Genomic DNA, 12,894 nt, shown 5'->3' with positions numbered 1-12,894 from the left:
GATCCAAATCTGACTGTGCATATATTTCCCCAGGTGGGCGGTTACTGGGACAAGTCGTGTAGTACGGTAACCCAGCTAAAAGAGGGCTTGAACCGAATCCTATGTCTGATACCCTACAATGTGATCAGTCAACCGCTCTGGGAGTGTTTTATGCCTGAGTGGCTGGAGGCCATCCGCACCGAGGTGCCCGACCATCAGCTGAAAGAGTTCCGTGAAGTGCTCAGGTACATTCAATACTTCCACAGCAAAATGTTGGTGTAGCCGTAATTGTTTTTCACTGTCACGAAGGGGGAAAGATACAACTTGTCACCCTCCAGAATCTTACCGCTGTGTCCTGGAAGTTCAAAACAACACTTTTTGGCCCAAGTTGGCTGCTTACATGGCTTATTTTCTTAGATCCATGAGTCATGTGTGATATCTCAGACAATTGTGGTTGGATTTTGATTGAGCTTGGGGATTGGAGCATCTCACTGCTGTGTTCCTGTAATTTTGAAAATCAGACCGACTGGCCCAGATGAGGTGTGAGATTATTGTGAGGTGCAATATGTTCACTGATGTTATTAAACTGCATAAGATCTAGATGTTGGTGCAACTGCAAGTGGCTTTCACATGTCTTTGTAAGTTTCTGTTATTATATCAGCTCATATTTATTGTGATTTCTCATTACCATTAAACATGGAAGCTTAGCCATTGACATCCCTATCCCCATCCCAAAATTCAAACGCATAATATCTTTCAGAAATCTCAAATCTGGGTGTCCAGGTAATGTAGCAGTCTATCCTGTTGTCTACCAAAACGGGGATCGCCAGTTCAAATCCCCGTATTACCTCTGGCTTGGTCAGGCATCCCTACAGACACAATTGGTCGTGTCTTTGTGGTTGGGAAGCCAGATGTGGGTATGTGTCCAGGTCGCTGCACTAGCGCCTCCTCTGGTTGGTCGGAGCACCTGTTCAGGGGGGAGGGGGAACTGGGGGGGAATGGCGAAACTCCTCACTGTCAGGTCAGGTCACTGTCAGTTACCTCCAGCTTGGCCGGACATCCCTACAGACACAATGGTCCGGCTTGGTCGGTCAAGAAGCGGCTGGCATCTCCACATGTATCGGAGGAAGCATGTGGTAGTTTGCAACCCTCCCTGGATTGGCAGAGGGGGTGGAGCAGTGACTGGGACGGCTCGGAAGACTGGGGTAATTGGCCGGATACAATTGGGGAGAAAAAGGGGAATAAATAAATACATAAATAAAAATACTGGAACGAGGGGTGTCTGAGTAGCATAGCGGTCTAGTCCATTACCTACTAACATAGGGATTGCCGGTTTGAATCCCCCTGTTACCTCCGGCTTGGTTGAACATTCCTACAGACACAATTGGCCGTGTCTGTGGGTGGGAAGCCAGATGTGGTTATGTGTCCTGGTCACTGCACTGGCGCCTCCTTTGGTCAGTCAGGGCGCCTGTTTGGGGGGGCTGGGGGTAATAGCATAATCCTCCCATGCACTATGTCCCCCTGGCGAAACTCCTCACTGTCAGATGAAAAGAAGCGGCTGGTGACTCTACATGTATTGGAGGAAGCATGTGGTAGTCCGCAGCCCTCCTGGATCGGCAGAGGGGGTGAAGCAGCAGCTCAGAAGAGTGGGGTAGTTGGATGGGTACAAGTAGGGAGAAAAAAGGGGGGTAATAAAAACAATACTGGAACATGTTGTCGCTTCGAACTCAAACCTTACCCCATCGCCAACAACCTGTTGGAACCATTTCAATCTGGTTTCCGCTCACAGCACAGCACAGAAACAGCCCTCCTTAAAGTCACTAATGACCTCCTCCTCTCCACAGACTCTGGCCCCCTCAGCATTCTCGTCCTCCTCGACCTCACTGCAGCTTTTGACACCATCAACCACACCATTCTTCCCTCCTGCCTTGAATCCTCCCTCAATATCACCAGTACTGCCCTCTCATGGCTAAAGCCATATCTCACAAACAGACAGCAGTTCACCAGCATTAACAATTGCACCCCCGTCATTGCTCCTCTGTCCCAAGGCATCCCCCAGGGTTCGGTGCTTGGTCCTCTCCTGTTCACCCTTTACATGCTCTGCCTTGGTAACATCATGCGTCATCATGGTCTCCATTTCCACTGTTTTGCTGATGACATCCAGCTCTACATCTCCAATAAATCCATCACCACTACAACTTACTCCAGTCTGACCAATTGCCTCAATGAAATGAAATCATGTATGCAAACCAACTTCCTCAAACTAAATTGTGATAAATCTGACATGATCATCATCGGTCCCAAATCCCTTACCAAAACCATCCACAACTTCTGCCTTACCATCAATAACTCCACTGTTTCCCCCTCCCCACACATCAACAACCTCATTTTTGACAGCAACCTCTCCTTTGAACACTTTGTCAATCACATTGTCAGAACTGCCTTTTCCACCTAAAATACATAACTCATCTCCACCCGTCACTCTCTTTATCTGCTGCTGAAAGCTTGATCCATGCCTTCATCACATCTAGAATTGACTACTACAACAGCATTCTCTATGGCTCATCATCCAAAGTCCTAATCTAACTCCAGAACTCTGCTGCCCACCTGCTCACCCATTCCCACTCCTGTGACCACATCACCCCTGTCCTCCAGAATCTCCACTGGCTCCCTGTCCTACAACAGATCCAATTCAAAGTCTTTCTCCTTATCACAAAGCCGCCCATAACCAGACCCCCCCCCCGACCTGCTCCACTACCATACTCCTTCCCGCAAGCCTTCACACCTACCTCCGACACCAACCACCTGTCCCCACCATACAGGACCAAGCACTGGACCCGGGATGACAGAGCTTCCCCAAACACATCAGAGACTGCACTGATCAGTCCATGTTCAAATCATTAATCAAAACTCACCTCTCCAGAATTTTAACGTGTGATTAATGTTGTTTTATGCTTTTGGTGTGCTGTTTCTATGTTTATTTTTACATATGTAAAGCGTCTTTGAATATTTTGAAAAGCACTTAATAAATAAAATGTATTATTATTATTTATTGTTATTATCCTTTTTGGTACAGAGTGCTTTATTGGTTATATTCACATTATGCATGATTTTCTGCTTACCCACCTTTTACTCCTGGACTTTCGCCTTGTTTGACATCACTGGTTAACATCACTACTTTTCAGACTGATGAAATCTTCCTGTGTTTTTGTGGTGCTCTAAACTCTTAAAATATACAGAAATCTATGAAACAGCATTTTATTTCTTCTCAAGTCAATCTGGGACACGTTGTAGTTTTTTTTTCAATTGAAGAGTCTATTCGCTGAAGTGTCTCAGCGATGGATAAGTCATTCCTAATGGAACTAGTGGGGCATGATGTTTGTTCCTGAACACAGTGCCTATGGCGTAAGTGCTCCCTGCTAGTTTCCGGGGAGACACATTGGGAAATGGGTGGATGGGTGGTTATCTCAGGTGTGCTGATCAAGCTGAGTGGCTGTCTTGTGTGATCATGAGAAATGGCTGTCCTCCATTCTTATTTGTCTAGCAGTTATAACCAACTGCCTTTTGAGCAAAATGATGCTGATTGTCTCATGGTGGGGGCTGCATCATATTTTTCACCCATCTGTCACCTGTGGTATCTCAGAGACCACCGATCTGATTATAAGGAAAGAAACATGGGAAAGCGAAGAATCAAACAACTGCATTCCAGTTTTTGATAAAACTGACACTGATTTGGGGGGAGGATGCATTATTTTTGGTCAACAGCATATTTACTGTTACCTTATTATTTATTGTTACCTTGTTTGTTAGATGTATAAGCTTGCATATGCCTGCAATAAGACACACGGGACTGCATTAAAATGCATGTTGATGCAAAAATTCCATCATGAATATAATCTTTATATTATTTCTTTTGTTTCTCTTCTCCCTGTAGTAAGATGTTTGATATTGAGTTGTGCCCGCTACCGTTCTCCATGGAAGAGATGTTTGGCTTCATCAGTTGCAGATTCTCTGGCTACCCTGCGTCAGTGCAAGAGCAGGCTCTTCTGTGGCTGCATGTGAGTTTGTGACAACACACACACACACACACACACACACACACACACACACACACACACACACACACACACACACACACACACACACACACACACACACACATGCACACATGCACAGATTGCATACACACACAAACTCTGCATTTCATATCCCATGGTTCTGTCCACACAATGTGTGAATTGAACAGGTTGTCGTCGGAAGTGAGAGTCTGGGCAGGGGCCCCTGCTGAATGTGGATTTGGGTCACTTAGTGAGAATGAGAGAGACAGGAGCAATTTCGCCTTTTCATCCCATATGCACTCACAGCTTGCTGCCCTATATACATGGACAGTTTTCAAGTTTCCCATCACAGTTGTGATCAAGAGATAGCAGTGACTCAATCTTGGTAAATAGGTCACATTCACATCAGACTGAGAGGTGGCGCGTCACACAGTTACACCCCTTTTTGGCTGCTTTGAGTGTTTCTTTTCAGTGTCGTGTCCATTTTACATATCATATGGTGTACACACTTATCTGTTGTCACTGTTTTTTGTTTGCGTCCATATAAATTTCTGAGTCTTTCTTTGTGTTTGTGAATGTGTCTGTCCTGCTGTCGGCAGTTGGTTTGTATTTATTTTTGTGTATCCTGTTTGGGCGTAGGTATTGTCAGAGCTGGATATTGTGGTGCCTCTTCAGCTGTTGATTGGGATGTTCTCTGATGGGGTGAACTCCGTGAAGGAACTGGCCAACCAGAGGAAGGCACGGGTCTCAGATCTGACAAGCAACACGGGGGCTCGTAGGGTGAGAGAGACTACAATGCCGAAGTTACTCCCGTTCAACACAACATTGGGCAAAACCAGCCTCTATATTTTATTTTATTTTATCCATTCTCAAAAGCCCCAAAGACATGTGGTTTAAAATATGGATTTTTGCTTTTTCTCAGACAAATCATTACAGCATTAAGTCAGGGTATATATTTGTGACATTTGTGTAGAAGACCCCGCCCCCCCAAATAATACAGTGAGTGTCCTCTGTAGTCCACAGGAATATCCGTTGCCATGGTAACCACCAATGTCTAAAAATAGTTCTATTAAGGGGCTTAATTGAACTTGACTATCATTGGGATTTTTTTTTTTTACTACTTTATCAATCCCCGTGGGGCAATTCTTTCTCTGCATTTAACCCATCCTAGCTGTGTAGCTAGGAGCAGTGGGCAGCCACCGTGCAGCTCCTGGGGACCAGCTCCAGTTCGTCTTGCCATGCCTCAGTCAAGGCCACAGACAGAGTATTAACCCTAACATGCATGTCTTTTTTTTGAGGGGGAGGGGATTTTCCCCCTTTTTCTCCCTCATTGTACCCATCCAATTACCTCACTCTTCCGAGCCATCCTGGTCGCTGCTCCACCCCCTCTGCTGATCCGGGGAGGGCTGCAGACTCCACATGTCTCCTCTGATACATGTGGAGTCGCCAGCTGCTTCTTTTCACCTGACAGTGAGGAGTTTTACCAGGGGGATGTAGTGCGTGGGAGGATCACACTATTCCCCCCCGCCCCCCGAACAGGCAACCCGACTGACCAGAGGAGGCCCTGGTGCAGCGACCAGGACACATACCCACATCCAGCTTCCCACCCACAGACACAACCAATTGTGTCTGTAGGGATGCCCGATCAAGCCGGACGTAACACGGGAATTTGAACCGGCTACCTGGATGCCCAACATGCATGTCTTTTTGATGGTGGGGGAAATCGGAGCACCCGGAGAAACCCACCGCAGACACGGGGAGAACATGCAAACTCCACACAGAGGATGACCTGGGATGACCCCCAAGGTTGGACAAACCCAGGGTTCGAACCCAGGATATTCCTGCTGTGATGTGACAGCAAAAGGCTTTTTATTGCTGAAAGTTGAAGTGGCGCTATTGTGGACATTTTTATATCACCGTACTGTAACTACCAGCAGCATCAGAATGATGAGAGCTAAAGATTTGTGATTTGTAATTTGTTTTTCACATTGTATATTCTGCACTCTGTTCTTCCTGCAGGTAAGCGTGGTCTCAGACCCAGGCCGCCGTGGGCAGCACAACACCCTGAGCCCGTTTCCCAGTCCATTCAGGAGCCCGTTTCGCAGCCCCCTACGCTGCAGCCCCTTCAAGAACCTGGGTCATGCCACTGGCCATTGTGCTCTGGATCTGGACTGTGACGACGATGACATGAACCTCGGTTGCTTCATCCTCATGTTTGACCTCATCCTGAAGCAGGTGACTGGCCCAGACAACATATCGGTTTTGTTGTATGCAGCGCAGTTCCAATGCCTCTCAAATATCTGACAAAACAAAACTGGACATGACAAAAACATGAGCAGGTTATAGTATAATGCACTGCATTCAGCGTTTTGCTTCAGGTAGTGTCAAGTCAAAGCTAGTTATCGCTCATCTGTTTGGAGACAAATGGTCTACAGTGAACAAAACACACAGGTGGGATGTTGAGATTTGAGTCATGCCCCACTTTCCATTCCCCTGTTTTACTGGTTGTTTCACCTCGTTGTCCCAGATGGAGCTCCAGGATGATGGTATGATGCTGGGTCTAGACAGTAGCCTGGGAAAGGATATTGTAGGCATCATCAACAATGTCTTCCAGGCCCCATGGGGGGGCTCACACACCTGCCAGAAGGATGAGAAGGCCCCGGAGTGCAGCCTGTGCCAATCTAGCATTCTGTGCTACCAGCTGGGTTGTGAGCTCCTGGAGAGGCTCACCCCCAGGGAAGAGATACGGCTAGTGGTGAGACACGTGTCACTGCACACATTATCATACCTAAAGATAAAATTGGACCCTGTGCTTTTAATACGTCACCTCCACCCCTCCATCCAACAATGGTGCTATTCAGGCCTCCTGACCTATTATCCCACATTGCAATTGACGCACATCCACTCTATCCTGTTCAGCTATTACACTGTGGATGGTACAGAGGTTGACGTGCTTTAGCTTTATGAGAACAATTCATTTTGTGCATGCAGATGCACAGTGGAAAATAAGTTGTTTCCTTATGTGTATGGAAAGCAGAGTGATGGTTAATGACTGAATCACTGACCAAATGATCAACATAATGTGAAACTTTGTTGTTGAGGATTTTTTGCAAACTTCGGATCTTCCCTTAAGGAACCCACTGACAGTTTGGAGGAAACCTTGCTAATGCCTCAGCCAGGCTATTCCCTGGAGACTGGAAACGGGACCCAGGAGGCTGATCACCCAAGTGGCACAAACCATGACAACCCCAGCAACCACTCCCCTGATAACCCACGTGTGTATATACATAGTGTATTTCGATTGAAAAGTTAAGATTTCCATTAAGATGCCCACTATGGTGGAATTTTGATAATCTGAAAAATTTGCTTTGAAGTTTAATTTATTGCCTACCAAGAACACATTGAAAAGAAGGGAAGCAATAATATGTTTTATTGACTGTGGGAAGTTTAGAGCTTCCTTGCTGATGTATGCCAGAACAGATTCTTCAGAACAAATGCAAAAACATATTTAAAAATTGAAATGGCCTTTTTTTTTGTTGCAGCGATTCAAGGTTTTTCGGTACTTAAATCTTTCTGTGAACCAAAGCAACCTCTAGTCATAATATGTTTTGAATTTAAGGTTCTACCTTAATGCGGAAATACCCAGATATAACTAAGCCCATGACAGAAAAAGTGTAGAGCAACTTGGAAGAGAAGCAGAGCTGTTTTCCTTGGCTGGGGATTTATTGCTCACATGAAGGCCTTGTTTCCTTCCAGCCATGAAGAACAATTCTGATAAGAAGTTCTCCTACCAGCAGCTGCCAGTGTCTCTGAAGCTGATTTACACCATACTGCAGGTATTTGTGCAGAATAACTGAATCTAAATAAGATACAAAAATACTTTGAGTACCCAATAGCGTTTCCTTCTTAAAATGTAATTTTACTGACTGTAAATGTTGTGTATTCGTGAACTGTATAAATTAGTGCTTGACATTTTTCCATATCCTGTTTAGGAAATGTCGAAATTTGAGGAGCCTGACATCTTGTTCAACATGCTGAACTGTCTGAAGATCCTGTGTCTCCATGGGGAGTGTCTGTACCTTGCCCGCAAGGATCATCCCCAGTTCCTGGCCTACATCCAGGAGAAGATGCTCATCCCAAGGTATGTGCTGGCAATAAAATAGTCACCTCGATGATTTTAATGGCAATACCTCACGGCAATGTCCTTATTTATTCGATTACTCAACAGCCACTTCTGAGCTGTCATGGTTGGTGTTGTTGTTGATGTTGTTCTTATTTTGTGTACACGTGTGTGTGCGTCTGATTTGATGTTTGTGTTTTTAGTCTGTGGTCCATGTTGAAGTCTGAGTTTTGCCAGCTGGCATCCCTGACTGTGCCTCAGCTCCTCCATGCCCTTTCTCTCTCCAATGGGGCAGACATCTTCTGGAACCTGATCGACACAAACTTCAACAGCAAGGACTGGAAGATAAGATTTGAAGCCGGTGAGAGATGTGGGATAGAAGGCTCAGTTAAATATCTACTTCTGTATGCGGTCTCTATAGCTCTTCGTGATGATATATGGTCTCATATACAGGCACAATGCGCATGGTGACACGATGGTAGCTGTCTTTCTTCTGCAACATGATGAAGTGTGCAGTTTTTGCGTTAGGTTATGAGAACGCGTGGATTTAGTTATATGTCTAAAACGGTTGAGGAGGACCCCTTGTGTAATCTCCATACTGCAAACCATTGCCTACCCACGTCTCCCCCTTGTGTTGTCATGGTTACCATGCAGCTAATACAGGCAGCAAAGAGGAATGGCAGGATTAATAAGGCTTTCCTCGCCCTGTGATTTGCAGTGAGGAGCTGTGTGACCTTGAGACAGAGCCAGAGGACAGGTCTTCTGACATGCTATACAGATATAGGACAAGAGGAGGGTGAAGAATAAAAAGAGGCAAACAATTTTATAAAATCGACAATCAGCTGAACATAGAGAGATCAGAATTTCATTAGCTTCTTTACACTTACACACATGTGGTATGACAGCATGAATAGTGATACGTTACACAAGTGACACGAGGTGTCATGATGATAATAATGTAATTATCAGTGTCTACTAACTCTGTTGAAACAGATGGCCGGCATTTACTCATCTATGTAAATTATACTAAAAAAGACAGTTGTGTTCCAAGGCTGTACAGTATCCGACAGCCAATCTGGCAATGACTGCCCTGGCTTTAGTCCATCTGTTACCACGCTGACACCTAGTGATCAATACTGGGTATTTCCTACTGGTGCAAAGCAGCTGAAGGTTCAGGGATGCAACTTTAGACCTCAAAATATTTGCCTAACCTAAGATGATGAATGTAGATGGAAATCTGGGTTATGACATAAAAGGAACCAATATTAACTTACTCTTTATAAGTTATATATTTGTTTATATTGTGTTATATTGTGTGCCCTGTATTGTCATGGATGCTCCCCAGTGGAGAAGGTAGCTGTGCTTTGCCGATTCCTGGACATCGGCTCGGTGACGAAGAACCACCTGCTCAAGTACTCCCTGGCTCACGCCTTCTGCTGCTTCCTGGCCTCTGTGGAGGATGTCAACCCAGCTGTGGCCACGCGGGCCAGACTGCTGCTGGATACCATCAAAAGACCAGCCTTGCAGGTGTCGTGGCCACACCACTGAGTATCATATAATTCAAAGTTACAGACTTCATTTGTCCCACATGAGAAACTTTGACAGAGCAGTGTATAAAAACACCACTACTACTACTTTCGGCTGCTCCCGTTAGGGGTCGCCACAGCGGATCATCCGTTTCCATTTCTTCCTGTCTTCTGCGTCTTCCTCTGTCACACCAGCCACCTGCATGTCTTCCCTCACCACATCCATAAACCTCCTCTTTGGCCTTCCTCTTCTCCTCTTCCCTGGCAGCTCCATATTCAGCATCCTTCTCCCAATATACTCAGCATCTCTCCTCCACACATGTCCAAGCCATCTCAATCTTGCCTCTCTTGCTTTGTCTCCAAACCGTCCAACCTGAGCGGTCCCTCTAATATAATCGTTCCTAATCCTGTCCTTCTTCGTTACTCCCAGTGAAAATCTTAGCATCTTCAACTCTGCCACCTCCAGCTCCGCCTCCTGTCTTTTCGTCAGTGCCACTGTCTCCAAACCATATAACATAGCTGGTCTCACAACCATCTTGTAAACTTTCCCTTTAACTCTTGCTGGTACCCTTCTGTCGCAAATCACTCCTGACACACTTCTCCACCCACTCCAACCTGCCTGCACTCTCTTTTTCACCTCTCTACTGCACTCCCCGTTACTTTGGACAGTTGACCCCAAGTATTTAAACTCAGATGTCTTTGTCACCTCCACTCCTTGCATCCTGACCATTCCACTGTCCTCTCTCTCATTCACGCATAGGTATTCCGTCTTGCTCCTACTGACTTTCATTCCTCTTCTCTCTAGTGCATACCTCCACCTCTCCAGGCTCTCCTCAACCTGCACCCTACTCTCACTACAGATCACAATGTCATCCGCGAACATCATCGTCCATGGAGACTCCTGCCTGATCTTGTCCGTCAACCTGTCCATCACCATTGCAAACAAGAAAGGGCTAAGAGCCGATCCTTGATGTAATCCCACCTCCACCTTGAACCCATCCGTCATTCCAACCGCACACCTCACCATTGTCACACTTCCCTCATACGTATCCTGCACCACTCCTACATACTTCTCTGCAACTCCTGACTTCCTCATACAATACCACACCTCCTCTCTCGGTACTCTGTCATAAGCTTTCTCTAAATCTACAAAGACACAATGCAACTCTTTCTGGCCTTCTCTATACTTCTCAATCAACATTCTCAAAGCAAACATCGCATCTGTGGTGCTCTTTCGTGGCATGAAACCATACTGCTGCTCGCTGATCGTCACCTCTCCTCTTAACCTAGCTTCTATTACTCTTTCCCAAATCTTCATGCTGTGGCTGATCAACTTTATACCTCTGTAGTTGTTACAGTTCTGCACATCGCCCTTGTTCTTGAAAATCGGTACCAGTATGCTTCTTCTCCACTCCTCAGGCATCCTCTCACTTTCCAGGATTGTGTTAAACAATCTAGTTAGAAACTCCACTGCCATCTCTCCTAAACATCTCCATGCCTCCACAGGTATGTCATCAGGACCAACTGCCTTTCCATTCTTCATCCTCTTCATAGCTGCCCTCACTTCCTCCTTGCTAATCCGCTGAACTTCCTGATTCACTATCCCTACATCATCCAACCTTCTCTCTCTCTCATTTTCTTCATTCATCAGCCCCTCAAAGTATTCCTTCCACCTTCTTAGCACACTCTCCTCGCTTGTCAGCACATTTCCATCTCGATCGCCCTAACTTGCTGCACATCCTTTGCAGCTTGGTCCCTCTGTCTAGCCAATCGGTACAAGTCCTTTTCTCCTTCCTTAGTGTCTAATCTGTCATACAACTCACCATACGCCTTTTCCTTTGCCTTTGCCACCTCTCTTTTTGCTTTACGCTGCATCTCCTTGTACTCCTGTCTACTTTCTTCATCTCTCTGACTATCCCACTTCTTCTTTGCCAACCTTTTCCTCTGTATAATTTGCTGTACTTCCTCATTCCACCACCAAGTCTCCTTGTCTTCCTTCCTCTATCCTGATGACACACCAAGTACCTTCCTAGCTGTCTCCCTCACTATTTCTGCAGTGGTTTTCCAGCCATCTGGCAACTCTTCACTACCACCCAGTGCCTGTCTTAACTCCTGCCTGAACTCCACGCAACAGTCTTCCTTCTTCAACTTCCACCATTTGATCTTCGGCTGTGTCTTCACTCGCTTCCTCTTCTTGGTCTCCAAAGTCATCCTACAGACCACCATCCGATGCTGCCTGGCTACGCTCTCCCTTGTCACCACCTTGCAGTCTCCAATCCCTTTTAGATGGTGCCTTCTACATAAGATATAGTCCACCTGTGTGCACTTCCCTCCACTCTTGTACGTCACCCTGTGTTCCTCCCTCTTCTTGAAATATGTATTCACCACAGCCATTTCCATCCTTTTCGCAAAATCGACCACCATCTGTCCTTCCACATTTCTCTTCTTGACGCCATACTTTCCCATCACCTCCTCATCACCTCTGTTCCCTTCACCAACATGTCCATTGAAGTCCGCTCCAATCACCACTCTCTCCTCCTTGGGTACCCTCTCCACCATGTCGTCCAACTCATTCCAGAATTCTTCTTTTTCATCCATCTCACACCCAACTTGCGGGGCATATGCGCTGATAACATTCAGCAATAAACCTTCAATTTCCAGCTTCATACTCATCACTCTGTCTGACACTCTCTTCACCTCCAGCACGCTCTTGACATACTCTTCCTTCAGAATTACCCCTACCCCATTTCTCCTCCCATTCACACCATGGTAGAAAAGTTTGAAGCCACCTCCGATACTCCTGGCCTTACTCCCCTTCCACCTGGTCTCTTGCACACACAGTATGCCTACCTTTCTTCTTTCCATCATGTCAGCCAGCTCTCTCCCTTTACCAGTCATAGTGCCAACATTCAAAGTTCCAACTCTCACCTCCACATGCCTACCCTTCCTCCTCTCTAGCTGCCTCTGGACATGCTTTCCTCCTCTCCTTCTCCTTCGCCCAACAGTAGCATAGTTTCCACCAACACCCTGCTGGTTAACAGTACCGGTGGCGGTCGTTGGTAACCCGGGCCTCGACCGATCCGGTATGTAAGTCTTATTTATGATCCGCATATTTGATTTGGCAAAGATTTTACGCCGGATGCCCTTCCTGACGCAACCCTCCCCATTTGTCCGGGCTTGGGACTGGCACTAAGGATGCACTGGCTTGTGC

The 12,894-nt window shown here is 46.1% G+C and overlaps 1 protein-coding gene across 1 annotated transcript in view; it reads left to right on the top strand.

Moving 5' to 3' along the window:
* Positions 1-12,894, top strand: part of LOC130126445 (protein unc-79 homolog) — a 43,790-nt gene that overhangs the window by 15,737 nt on the left and 15,159 nt on the right. Inside the window, 10 exon segments of the mRNA XM_056295967.1 lie at positions 34-224; positions 3,914-4,037; positions 4,677-4,817; positions 6,057-6,272; positions 6,565-6,792; positions 7,171-7,312; positions 7,794-7,873; positions 8,030-8,178; positions 8,361-8,518; positions 9,503-9,684. Of these exon segments, the coding sequence (XP_056151942.1) occupies positions 34-224; positions 3,914-4,037; positions 4,677-4,817; positions 6,057-6,272; positions 6,565-6,792; positions 7,171-7,312; positions 7,794-7,873; positions 8,030-8,178; positions 8,361-8,518; positions 9,503-9,684 (1,611 nt within the window).

Source organism: Lampris incognitus, chromosome 16 (assembly GCF_029633865.1).
Source record: "Lampris incognitus isolate fLamInc1 chromosome 16, fLamInc1.hap2, whole genome shotgun sequence".
Classification (NCBI taxonomy): Eukaryota; Metazoa; Chordata; class Actinopteri; order Lampriformes; family Lampridae; genus Lampris; species Lampris incognitus.
This window is presented reverse-complemented; position numbering and strand designations above follow the sequence as displayed.